Raw genomic sequence first — 13,276 nt, forward strand, 5'->3', positions numbered from 1 at the left:
CCGGCCCTGCTCGCCCCACCCTACCCCCTCCGTACCGCTACGACTCTGGTGTCGTGCCAGAAGTCTGGAGCGTCCTGGTTCTGGCACGAGCCGCGCCACTCGCTACAAGCAGGGAGTGCGGGCGTATGACACGCCCATCGGCAAGGTACCTGCGGCCGCTATGGACGGCACACGACATTACGTGCTGCCGAAGTCTCCTCTGCCACCCCCCCCCTCCCAACCCTTCGCAAAGTTGAGCGCGTTGTGCCCCTGCCACGTCTGCTACCCGTTATTCGGACCGCGGGGTCGGCACCACCTGGCCACTGCAACAACTGATCGGGACCCACAACATCACCGAGAGGCTCGCCGAGAGGTGAGGAAGCTCTATCGCCGCCCTTCCATCTACGGCTTCGCGGGCGCCGAGCAGAACCGAGCGGAGAGTGACACATTTCGCTGCTGAATGGGGAATGAGGCGACCCTCGCTCTAAATCGTATTTATCGACGCTGAGGTGTGGCCCCAGTGTGGCCCGCGCGCAGTCGGGGCGAGGGGAAAAGAAGGGGGGGGGGATAAGAAGGCAAACGTCAGACGCCGGCAGATGGCTTTTGATTCGAGCTCGCTCGCTTTGCATCCTCTTTGCGACTGTGAAGCTCCAGCACTCTTTTCCTGAAAACTCACCCGTTACGCTAATCGCATAGCACGCCTCGATGCAATCTGGAATCGGAGAAAGGTGCCGCTCGGCCCGCATTGACATTCGTCATTGTAGCGAGGGCCAGCTGTCCGCCGGACCACCTAGGAGAGTGGATCCATCTACACAACACGGCGAGTTTGGTCCGAGGCTGCTGGGCCGGGGCCGGGCCGGTGACAGCGTCAATGTACACTGCCTCGTGAGTGAGGGCGTCGCATTCGACGTCGATAACGAGGAGAAAGTTTCGTCGTGATTCGGTGCACGGTTGACAGAATTTAATTCTAAGGCTTGGTTACAACTGCCGTAGTAAGGTGTATTAGCTGTTATTTTTGCCTCAGCCTTTCTACATATGTGTCTGAATTCAAATTGTCTCCATCCTCGTTAGCGAAGTGCCTCACAACACACTAGTACTACTTCAAAGGCACACATGCACTTCGACATGCAAACTACTCACACAAAAGCGTATAAATTTGCAGAATTTTGAGAGATATGTACTCTATGGCTTTTTAAATTTAAATGAAATAGAAAATTGTTAATTTCTGAGTTCTATTACAGTTCCACTTGCTTTTTTTCTTGTGTTTAATATTGTTTTAAAAAGTTACGAATTTTCTCGTTCCTCTGCGCGCATCATAAACTTTCAAATTCAAGCAATACGAGGAACCGACTGATTTGAGCAGGAAATAAAATTGCGTCACTGCAGGCTTCGCAGACTCACCAATTAGAATCAAGGTGACAAGTTTTCGAGAAGGTATGACTTGTGACATCTTTTCGTCGCTATCTTTGCTGTTTGCGCTTTTTTTTTAGTTTATATTTTTATATATCCTACGTACTTTGGGGAAAAGGGGCCCTCGAAGGCAAATCATAAAAAAATGCAAACAATAGGGGATTTATTTTTAGTGTAATTTATTTATCGGTAATTCCAGCGAGCCCCTACCAGCTACAAACAGGAATCGCACATCACAGATGGAAGCGCGCGAATTCGCGTGCGGTACATAGTCTCATAAAAAAAATACATAAATACACTCCTCTTTGCAATTTCAATTAAATTTCTCAGTTCAACAATAAATACATAAGATACACTATAGATATTATTACACTATATACATATGCAACACAATAACTTTAATTTTAACGTTTACAAATATATAATTTGCGTACAAATATTTGTTTGGTATGAACACGTTTAGGGTGATAAAACGTCATTATTCGAAGGAAACAATGTCTGAACAGAAACTCAGTTCTGCATCTCCCCCACATAAAACAAGTCTTTTTATTTATACTTAACAGGATCAGGTGACAACGCCAGCCCCCCTAAGCTAAACCGTAAAATGGCTACGGGCAGCTGTCTCCCAATCCACCAGGCACCATCATCTCAATACCTGATACGTGGGCCTCAATAACCCATCTCAGTGTGTCGGGCCAGACCAGTGGAGGCGGTCGGGTCCCCTCTCCTTTCCTCATCCTTCCATATCACCATCCGGATAAGTCCGTCTTCGTCTAGGTAGGATTTGGGGGCTCTACGGGATCCAGGTAGCGGCACGGCCACCGCACACAGTCACACACACATTCTCTCTCTCTCACACACACACACACATCCACGCTCGCACACGTACGGCTACATATTGGCTGTGTTATTGCTCCATAACCACGCGCAGGGAAGGGAAAAGAAACAAGTACAGCCAAATAATAATGAAGAAATTTTCGGGCCACAACCGGAGCAAGGCAGGCTGTGGTGCTGGCTCCGTAGCCGGGGACAAAAGTTCGAAACACAGCCAAATGGAGCTGGCGAATAAAGTTGCGAGAACAAAGGAGAATGGCCAGTAAAAGAGGATAGGAGAGGGAAATGAAGGGCTGCACGATTTGATGGTGGGATCTAGCTGCACGCCTTGTCTTTGTTTCCCTACTGAACGTGAGACAGGTGAAAACATATAATATATATTTCTCTCTCATGAAACTGTAAAATACAGGTATGAGACCCACTAGCATTGCTTAAAGCCCTCGGTGTGATCCTTATAAGGTAGGGCAAAAGTGTGAAGCAATCATTTTACAAATTCCTAGCTATCTTTGTCTGGTCATGATCAGGTGGTAACCTTACCCTATACATAACGTAAACTTTAAACGCCTAGCCCAGGTCATCTCTCACTACCTAAGGCAAAAATAAACTATTTACAACAAACTAAAAAAATAATAACGCAACATCAATATGCCATAAAGGCTGCCAACGTAATTGTGCAACACAACATTATTACAACAAATCAAGATTCATAAAATTTACAAATTAGCACAAAATATACATTTTGCAATAAAGCGAGGTTTCAGAGCATGAGAAATCATTCCTCAAATAGAGATTACAATTGAAATTCTAGTTACAACATCCGATAGCATTTTCTAGTAGTGATTGTTGTTATGAAAGTAGCAGTAATATCTCAGTTTTTAGCATTCCAGCAACAGAGAGCAAAACAAAAGTTATAAACATAATTACAAATAAAACCGATAAAAGTAATAAAATAATCTTAACAACTTATTACAATAAAAGCGTGGAGCAACTACTACGGCGCTAACGCACTGAGACATTACTGCCTGTGTGGACGGATGGATGCATGCTTTGCCTTCTACTCGAGCGCAACGCACTCACCGTTGTTGTGGTAGAAGGAGCGGCCGCCCGAGCTGGGGGCGACGGATCCATACAGCTGTTGCAACAGATTCAGGTCTTCCTGGGGTAGGGTGTTGATCCCCGGAGCCACCTTCGGGGCGTTGTTGTTGTCGGCTGGCGCGTGTCCGGGCAAAGAGGCTGGCAATGAGCCCGGGACAGGGAGAGATGGCATAGCAGCGGGCTCGTTACCAGGCTGTGCGTCCTTATGTGTCTCCAGGTACTGACGCACGTTTTCAATGTGCTTCTTGGTGAATATGTGGTCTTGGATCGAGTACTTGTGCGAATACTTGAATTGGCAGTGTACGCACTCTTCCGGGGCCCGATCTGGAGGGGGAGTAACTAGCGACTCGGGCCCACCCAATGCTTTCTGCAGCGCCAACTTGGTTTTCTTCTCTTTGGCGCGCGCGTTTTGAAACCACACCTGGACAACCCGCTTGGCCAGCCCGATCTCACGCCCTAACATCTCGCACTCCGCCATGGTGGGCGTCTTGTAGTCCGCGAACAGCGATTTCATAATTTTGACCTGCAACCAGACACGAGACGGTCTTAGGTCGAGTCCACGAGTCCACGTTACTACGTAATAATAAGCATACTACGGACACAAGCACACACACACTAACACGAATTGAATCTTGTCAGACACACACACACACACAGGTTCAGGTCTCCACCTTGACCTTACTAACCTGCAGAGAGCTCATCTGAGTCCGAAATCGTTTGTTGGGCTGCCCTGGTTGACCGGGTGTTCCGGTCGGCGTAGGTCCGGAACGCTGGTGTCCACTCTGGGTCGAGGACGCCGGGGACGTAGGGTTGCTTTCGTCGTCCATATTGTCAGTGCACTCAGACATGGAATCGTCCCCGTGTTCGCTGATTGGATCCTCTCGAACAGACAACGCCATGCCGAGGGGCCTGCTCAAGTCCACTGGTTTGCTGAGGTCAAGCACGCCAGGGCCAGCCTCCGCAGGCGGAGCTCCAGGGTGCTGAGGCGCCTCCTCCTTAGGCGCTGCTCCGTCCTTGCCGTTCTGAGACGTTTGGTGAGCCTGCAGTTCACTGATGTATCGCTTGACAGACTCTTCATAGTATTTCTTCAAAGACGCCTCCACGTCGGGGGATTGAAATGGGGGAAAGAGCGGGGGCATCATGTTGGGCTGAGCAGACGAGTGCTGTGATGATTGGGTCGACTCCATGCTCACTTCCTCGTCTGGAAGAGCATCTATGTTAATTTCACCACGGGCACACTGATCGGCGTGCTTTGTGTTTAAGTGAGACTCCAGAGCAGATTTGACTTTGAAAAGAGCGGGACAGAAAGGACAGCGCTTATTGATGACTTGCGAGTGAGCCCGGCATTGCCCCTTTCTCTCTCTCGCGCGCGTGTTCTGAAACCACACCTGTACCACACGTTTTTTCAAGCCTACTTCCCGGGCGATGTTCTCGAGCATTTTACGGGAAGGATTACTTTCCATTTGGTATTTCTGGTAAAGATAATCTAGCTGCTCAGGAAGAATAGTCGTCCTTAGTCTCTTATCCTTCGGTTGCTCGGACTGTTCTTGTGGCTCATCGAAGTCTTCTAGCTTACGTTTAGCTCCAATCATGTTCACCAAAGGGTGTGTGGCAGCCCCGGGAAGCAGTGAAAGGTCGGGAAGAGCAGGTAAGGCTGGAGCAGCTTGCTGTTGTACTTGCTGCTGCTGTTGTTGCTGCTGCTGTTGTTGCTGCTGCTGCTGTTGCTGCAGCTGCGCATGCTGCTGAAGGATGCCAAAAGGTGAATCAGGAGGGTACGTTGGGAACAAGTTTGGGTTCATGATATGCACCAGCTGATGCTCCCGCCAAAGCTCGAACCTCGGAAAGACAAGGTTGCACTTGTCACATTGAAACGAGCTGTCCTTACTTGATAGATTCTGGGTGTCACGGGGCAGCTCACGAGGAGAATCGGGTACTGGGGATGGAGTGGGCGTGTGGGCAGACGGCCCAGGCGCGGGCGTCGCCGGCCCAGTGCTGGCCGTCAGCACCGCGGTGCTCGCCTGGGGGGCGGACTGCGGGGCGGCCGGAGCCTCTCTCTGCTCAGTCATGGTGCTGGAGTTGGAGTCTTCCGACGACATGACGGCTGCGATCTGTGCCGCGGCGGCCTGCGCCTGAGCCGACCGCTTTGCGTCCTCTTCCTTAAAGCAATGGGTCTTCTGGTGGCGAATCAGCTCATAGTACCGCTGGAAGACAAGCAGGCACTTTTTGCACTGATAATTGAGGCCTGGTGTTCGTTGAAAGCGGCCTTGCTCGTCCGTGGTCCCCGTTCCAGGTGCTGGATCTACAGCTGGCTGGTTCTCATACACCTTGCGGGCCTTCTGTCTTGCATTTTGAAACCACACTACAATGACACGTGGGCTCAGGCTAAGTAGCTTTGATAGATACTCTAAATCGTCGTCTTTTGGGTAGGCATTGTTTTCAAAAAACTCTTGCAAAACTTTGATTTGATAGTCAGTGAAGCGCGTTCGATTAGCTCTCTTGCCTGTGGAGCCACTCGATGAGCTGCTGCCGCTGGAGTTGGCGCCGCTCGCACCACCGCTGTTATTGGTTCCAAGGTGGGTAAAAGGGTCGTTAAACGACCGACCAGGACTCACGCATCTACTATTGGGTGTCATTGGTCCCGGAGCAGCACCGTGGGTGGGTGATGCAAAATTTGGAGGAGTCAGTTTTGGTGGCAGCATTGATGCTGCACTATGGCTTAAAGGATCTGGTCCTAATTGAGACGCGATCAGGGAGGAGAGGGTGAGGCTGGCTGGCGACGAGCTCCGCGAAGCATGCGATGGCGTCGGGCTGAGATGGTAGTCTTCGCGCTCCATAACGCTGTGCTCAGAGCTTGGTTCTGTTTTGATATGCTCTGGGGGTTTCGGAAATTGATGCATCATCTGCTGCTGCATCAGCTGTTGTTGCATTTGCTGTTGCTGCAGCAGTTGTTGCTCGCGCTGCTGTTGTTGATGCTGTTGCTGGGGACTCGGTTTAGGTGGCGGGGGCGCCACCGGTGCTGGTTGGACTGGAGGTGGTGCTGGGGTTGGTGGCTTCACCACCGGTTTCTGCTCATCGGAACTACTGCTTGTGTTAAGGTGAATGACTTTCGCCTCACCTGTCTTCTCGTACTCCTCCAGGTTTAAAGTAGTCGAGGGTGGATTGTTGAAGTTGTAGGGGGAGTCCTTATTTCTCTGACGTTCCTTAAACAAAGTATTCCGGAACCAGTGCTTGATTACTTTCGGTGGAAGCCCAGAGCGCGCCGCCATGTCGTGGATCTGCTCTTCGGAGGGTGAGTTGTTGATGTCAAAATGAGCCCGGAGGATCTTAAGCTGCTCATCAGTTATCCTCGTCCTAGCCCTCTTCTGCTGTGCGGCATTCACCTGTAACAGTGAAGTATTCTGAACAAAAATATAACAACAGTTCCAGCGCCATATTTGACGGCGGAACTCAAATATACGAGTCAATTTCAAACAAGGTAATCAGTACTCACCACTTGCTGTTGCTGCTGCATCAAAGCCTGCTGTTGTTTGGCAAGTAGACCAGTTGGGTCACCCATGTTCTGACCCTGAGGACTGAAGAGAGGGTTTTGCGCTGCCATCGGGTCGAAAGGCGGTGGCGGCATCATAAGTGGGACCAGAGGAGGCTGAAGGTTCATGGCGGCTAGAGCCTGCATGTTCAGCCCCAAAGGAAGACCCATCATGCCAAGCATCATAGGATTCAGTTGCTGTTGTAAATGTTGTTGCACAGCCATGGCATTGAGGGCCATTTGCATTGAATCCATTTGTTGTGCAAGATTCATTGGCATGCCCTGTCCAGCAGAAGGCGACATTCCAGCAAGAGAAGGAGGAGCCGTAGTCGAAGTGTTGGCAGGAACACTGTCAGTACTGGACGCCGGCGTTGATGATGCAGTTGGGGTTGAGGGTGCAGTAGGCGTAACCGGTACGTCATTGGGAGGAGTCATGATATTTGACTTAGGTATGTTCTCTTTGCTATCCTCTGGTTCCTTTTCGGGCGTTGATTCAACTCCAGGAGGACCGGACTTCTTTTCGTATTCTGACTTGAACTGCTGAGCATATTTTTCGAGAAAGTCGAGAGGCACAAGATCTTTGTGTACTTCTTCACAGTGTGCCTTCAAAACCCAAACACTCGAGAATTCTTTATTGCAATGAGTGCAAGTAGATTTAGAGACTTCTGGTAATACATCCTTTTCATTTGGGGTGCTTGGCCGAACCTCTTCATCGGGCTGCTCCTCTTTGACCACAACTACTTTAGTCTCTTTTTGTTCTTCCTCATTATCTTCCACCTTTTCTGGCTCCCGGATCTCCTCCGCGATCGGCGCTTGCATATGATGTTGTACGGCATGCTGCTCAGCTTGTTCTTGCAATTGTAGCTGTGCCTTTTCCATGTCTTCCCTCTCTTTCTGCTTACGGCGCTGATGATTTTCATTGAACTGCATTACCAAGTCAAATCCGAAGCTTTCTAGGAGGTGTTTGTACATTTGGGAAGACTTCTTGTTAGCTGAGAGTCTTGCAAAAGTGTCTTCAGGAGTGGACTGAAAGGGCGGCGGTGTCCTGTTATTGGAAGATTGTGGGCTGGCACCACCCATTCCAAACATATTAATTGGACTGCCAAACAGGCAATACAACTGTTGGTGAGTGGCAAGTTGCTCCTGACTGGCAAACAGGGCAGAGCAGCGTGGGCAAGCTAAGGGGTCGGAGCCTATCACAGACGATTGAGCAGAGGCGGAAGAACTGCCTAAACTACTAGGAACTGTTGGGGAGCCCTGTGCCGTGCCCGTACTGCCCCCGGACGGTGGTGACGTCAGGGATGACGAGAGCGACTGTGGTGGTGCCAGCTTTGGAGACGCTCCTAAGATATCTTGAATAAGCTTCGATCGTGGTTCTGGCTGTTCAATTAGAGGCTTGCTAAGATCAATTTGGCCAGTTATAGCCAGGTCTTGAAGCTTGGAAGCACGAGTCTGGTGAAGAACGGACCTCATGTGGATGTCCAAAGTAGATCCTTGGCTGTACGCGACGCGGCAGATGTTGCACTTGTACGGTTTCTTATCGTCGTCATCAGAGGCTGAGGAGCTTTGTGATTTAGGTGTTAACGGCATACCAGGAGGTAAACTTGGCGGTGATGTGACACCTAAGCTTGCCAAAGTGTCTTTGATGTTATTATTGTTGTTATTGTTCTGCTGCTCTTGCATTGCACGCTTTAGCTTGTGCAAGTGACTGACTGAATTGTAGTGAACTAAAAGAATGTTCTTTTGAGTGAACGATTCTTTGCAGACATCACACTTGTACGGCCTATTAGGGTCAAGATATTTCTCCATAGGATACGTCAGCTTCTCGCCTTTGCGATGAAGCAGGGTCTTGTTGTGGGCTGTAAGATAGCTTTGCCTTGTATATGCAACTTTACATCGGTGGCACTTGTACTTGCGGTTTGGATCGTTGTATGAGTCTTCAGCCATAGCTTGGCTGTTAAGATAGTCCTCAAGGAACTGTTGCTCTTTGTACACGATGGAATCATCACTATTTTCTCCATCATGCGCGTTACCAATGAAGCTATCATCAGTATTGTCTTTGGCAGGGCTTTCTTCTGAATCCATTACGTCATCATCCACCCTCATGCTCTCCTTCCGCAATAGCTCATTGGTTACAGGGTCAAGAACGGGCCCTGTAATACCAGCGAGAACAAGAGGATTGTTCATCAGGCTCTGTTTGTAGGCATTCAGCTCCTCTTCGGTCAGTTCCGGATGCGCAGTCTCAACGTGCTTGTGCAGTGCTAATACGGATCGGAATGAACGCCCGCATAAGACACACTTAGTAGCATCCCTGATGATGTGGTACTGCGAATGAAGTTGCAGTTTTTCCATAGTCTTGAAAGCTAGTGAGCACTGACTACATCTGTATTTGTAGACGTGCTTCTCAGACACGGCTACGCCAGGCTGACCACCCCCGCGGAGATGTATTTCCCGGAAGTGCATTTGAAGGCTGTTGGCCGAAGGGAAGTACTGGTTGCACCCCTTTTTCCAACAAAGGTAGCCGGGGCCAAGAGGGGTTTGTTTCAGTTCTAAGTGACCAGCTTCGCTCTGATGAGCACAGAGTTCTTCGAAGGCACGAAAGCTCTTCGAACATGCGTGGCAGCGCAAGAGATCGTCTTGGTCTTCGGCTACATCTTGGTCGTCCACCTCTCCTGAGTTGTTGTCCGAGTTGTTCAGCTTCCCGGAGGATCCGGAGTCCTGAAGCTCCTTACAGCCCGTCGAAGACGCCACGGACGACGGGCTGTTTAGATTTCCCGGAGACGTGTGCTGTGGTGTGGTAGGTTGCTGACTGCTTGGTGTCCCAGCACCCTGCCTGGTTGACGAATTAAGCCAGTGACTTTGGTCTACTAACATTAACAATCTTTGAAGACCTTCTGAGTTGACTGAGTGAATTTGCATCACATGCCTTTCCAATAATGCACGGTCTCTAAATGCATCTTGACACAGGGGACAGAGAAAATCTCGTTGAGGGCTGCTTCGTGGACTTGAAGGAGCCTCGCTTTGGTGGTGAGCAAGAACGTGAGCCTGTACCCTCAGCTCAGAACTAGCGGTGAAGTTACAGTAAGGGCATTGATGCGCTCCTTCGCTGGCTGGGCTACCCTGGCGGTCTTGGGGTGTGGATGCATCCCGCTCCCGCGACCTCTCTCTTGACCTCTCTCTTTCTCGTTCTCTGCTCTCTCGTTCTCGGTTTTCACGATCTCGTTCTCTCTCGCGCTCGAGCAGTTGCTGCTGCTCTTTGTTATCTGCAACAGAAAAAAGAAAATATTGTCATTAGCACATTTATTTAACGACAAGTTAAAATGTAGCTAGGCTGAATAGGCACGGTTCGTCCAAAAGCGCGATGGCGCTAAGTCCTATGCAGTCATTCCTGCAGCGTCATTCATCGAATGACACGAGGCATCAGCACTGCATTCCTACAAAGCTGCGACAGTGTCATTTTGGCGCTAACTACCGCTTTCAGGTTATAACACCTCCTGGGACAAACCCGTCTCCATATATCCCGTCCCATCACCTGCTGTCGCCTATTTCGAGTTTTCCGCCAACCTCCAGCAGCACGACTGCACACAACCTAGTCATTAACACCCTGTACAGAAGAGGGAGCCCGGTAAGCAGGGACACACAGCGCCCCCTCATCACAGCGATGACGATTATACTATTTTCACGAGCACGACGACAATTACTCTGCGCAAAAGCCACGATTCGTTAATAACCTCCCACTACCGGGGCCTCTAATCACTGCCGTCATTGTTGTCCGTTATTCGTCGAGACGTGCCTAGCCTACAGGGCCCTTTGCGGCAGCTTGGCACAAGGCTACTGCAAAGGTTGGCTCCGGGGCCACAAGTCATGGCAGCTTCGATTCAAAAAACGGGTTGCTAACAATAACGCTTCTTAAGTAACGCCGTGAGAGGAGTGTTTCATACAACGGTTTGAATTCGTTCTAGAGTACATTCTAGATAGGCCACTTCCGCTCCCTTTTTCTTGTCCAGTAGCAGCATATCCGTGCGCACGCATAGCGTAGTCCATTCCACGCACGCCCCTCTCACCCTCCCTTCGACGGCAGCGCCGCTCAGTCGGCCCGAGAAGAAAATAAACCACTTTGCCACCGTGGAGTCATAAAGATCGCTCCCCATTAAAGATGTAGTAGTGGTGTTCCGGCGTCCAGGGCGCGGGTCGGGCCTCAGCGGCCGTGCTCTGCCCCCTCCACTTCACCTTCCCCGACTGACGAGTCTAGCAATTTTCAATCTCCCCATCATATCTACCGGGTAGGCGCCTGGCGTGGCTGGCGTCGTGACTCGCCAGTGGGTAATTATCACAGAGACAAGCCAGGGCCCGGGCGCCGTAGCACAGCGTCGCGACGGTCCACGGCACACCTCGCCCCTCCCCCTCGCACCCGAACAAGGTGCTAGAGAATCACTTCCGCCAAGGAATTAAATTTAAGCAGCGCCTGCGGAGCTCCGATAATAACGACATCAGGACGGGAACAGACGGAATCATATACGTGGAGAATTTATCCCGGTGCTTGGCACCGTCCTATTGCTGTGCGATACATACAGCGTTGGCCACACCATCGTCCCCGCCTGTCATAATCAACGGGCCTCATCCGTTCAAGAACGGAGGGAGAGAGAAAAATTGAGGCGTCGGACAGACTCGGTAATTATCGCCTGCCGCTGATTAAGCCGCGTGATTCAACAGACTTACGCCTCATTGTCGTGCTGCTGGGCTGGGCCCCGCCACCCCCACACCGCCCCCCGCCTCTGGTACCCGCACCGCGCGGCGCTTCTGCTCTGACGGTGCTGTTTTTAAGTTTTCGCTTCCGTTTCCCTTTGTTTCCCTTTGTTGTTAAAAATTCTACGTGTCCGTCTCATCCGTCTCGGGTGGCTGATGAACGCAGCAGCCTCCCGAGACGTACTTGAACAGCTCCGCACCTGCGGCTGAACGGTTCTGTCGGGGCCGGCCGGGGCTTTCATAATTGGCCCTGCAATCCTGTGGCCACGTTTCCTTTCCACAGGCGGGCTCAGCCACAACGCGATATATATTGAATTCATGCCTCCCTTAAAAAGTATTTCTTCAGAAGGCACGCGGTTCAGGTTATGATTGAAAATGGGGGCCGTAGACTTTACGCAGAGCCTCTGTATTGACATCCTGCCAAAAAGGAAACGGGCTCTCACATGCATTCAACAGTAATGCCGTGTCGTGGATGTTTATCACGGGAAGGGCTTTGCCGGGCATTTCAGCTTCCCCCGGTGCGCCGCTGGCCGACACAAAAGACGCGCCGCTGACGTTTAGACCTGGCCGGCCGGCCTCCTTCCCAGTAGCAGTGACCGAAACAATGACACGACGGTTTTTAACATTGTTGGTCAGGTCCGTAATTACGAGAATTGCGCCTTAAACGCCCCGCACACAACTCTATAAAAGAGGCACAATATGCTGTGCGGCCGACTGCTTGTATGGAGGGGGAGGGGCCGGCGGCCAGGACCCTGTTCACACGCCGGCAGTGGCCAACGCCCCCGCCGTTCGAAGAAGCTACCACCGGGCCGAACCGGAGGCGATTTTTCCCATCTCGCGCCTGTCTGAATGACTCGGACACCTTCTGTTCGTCTCCCATACAAGAAGCTGCTCCGCTCGCATCGATCCCCTTGATCCCCCCCTCGTCATTGACAGACGCCCCCGCAGCGATTAAGTGACGCAGTACGTACGGGCCGTACTCGTTAATTGCCGCTGGGCGTCGCTCGGTTGTTGCTGTCACATTGTTCACACCCAGCAGCAGCGGCAGCGGAGCCAGCAGCACCGGGACGCCCTTTTATTTATGGAGCCCCAAAAGCAGGCGGTTGTCATGGCGATGGGAAGTCTCCAGCCCATTGCCCTGATTATTAAACAGATAAGTCCGTTTCGTGGTGCACGCCCAGGTACACGGCCAACACAAAGTGACGGCCCGCTCAGCACTCGGGCGCGGTCAAATCGGCAAGCCCGGACGGCGCAGCGGCGGACGGCGCGGGCGGCACGCAGCCTGAGGGTAGGCCACCCGCCCAGCTCCGGCGCGCACTACCGAGAATGTTGCCTATGCTGCCCCAGGCAGGCGGTGTGGGCCCGGCGCTCACCGAACGCGGCGACAACGCGGCGCCCAAATCCACCGTTTTCTCTTTTTTGAAAGGCGCGAGGCGGGGGATATTAAAGCTGTTTCTTTCCCTGGCTTCATAATTCCGGAGCCAGGGCTGCGTACGCGGCGGCTGTGTGCTTTCTCTCTATCCGGGCCTAGCCTCAGCGACAGCGATAACAGTGCGCCTGCCGACCTCGACGCGTCCCGCGAGGAGCCCCTACCTATTCGCACGTAGTAGCCAATAAAACAAGGGGGAGGAGAGGGGGCCAGAAACGCAAAAGGTAACGAGGGGAGGGGGAGGGGAAAGGGGGAAA

General features: G+C 51.6%; 1 protein-coding gene across 7 annotated transcripts in view; it reads right to left on the reverse strand.

Annotated features, from left to right (window-relative positions):
* Window positions 1–13,276, reverse strand: part of LOC113215414 (zinc finger homeobox protein 4) — a 358,772-nt gene that overhangs the window by 150,055 nt on the left and 195,441 nt on the right. For 4 of the 7 annotated variants that reach the window (XM_052269215.1, XM_052269216.1, XM_026435039.2 and 1 more), the window contains 3 exons: window positions 6,809–10,107; window positions 4,005–6,698; window positions 3,301–3,841 (listed from right to left, as the gene is read on the reverse strand). In XM_052269215.1, coding sequence (XP_052125175.1) covers window positions 3,301–3,841; window positions 4,005–6,698; window positions 6,809–10,107 — 6,534 coding nt within the window. Of the gene's footprint in view, window positions 1–1,551; window positions 3,842–4,004; window positions 6,699–6,808; window positions 10,108–13,276 lie in introns of those variants that run through there. The other 3 variants (XM_026435043.2, XM_026435042.2, XM_052269217.1) reach the window with 3 other exon arrangements.

The sequence above is a fragment of the Frankliniella occidentalis genome, unplaced genomic scaffold (assembly GCF_000697945.3).
Source record: "Frankliniella occidentalis isolate FOCC.00 unplaced genomic scaffold, Focc_3.1 Scaffold86, whole genome shotgun sequence".
Lineage (NCBI taxonomy): Eukaryota > Metazoa > Arthropoda > Insecta > Thysanoptera > Thripidae > Frankliniella > Frankliniella occidentalis.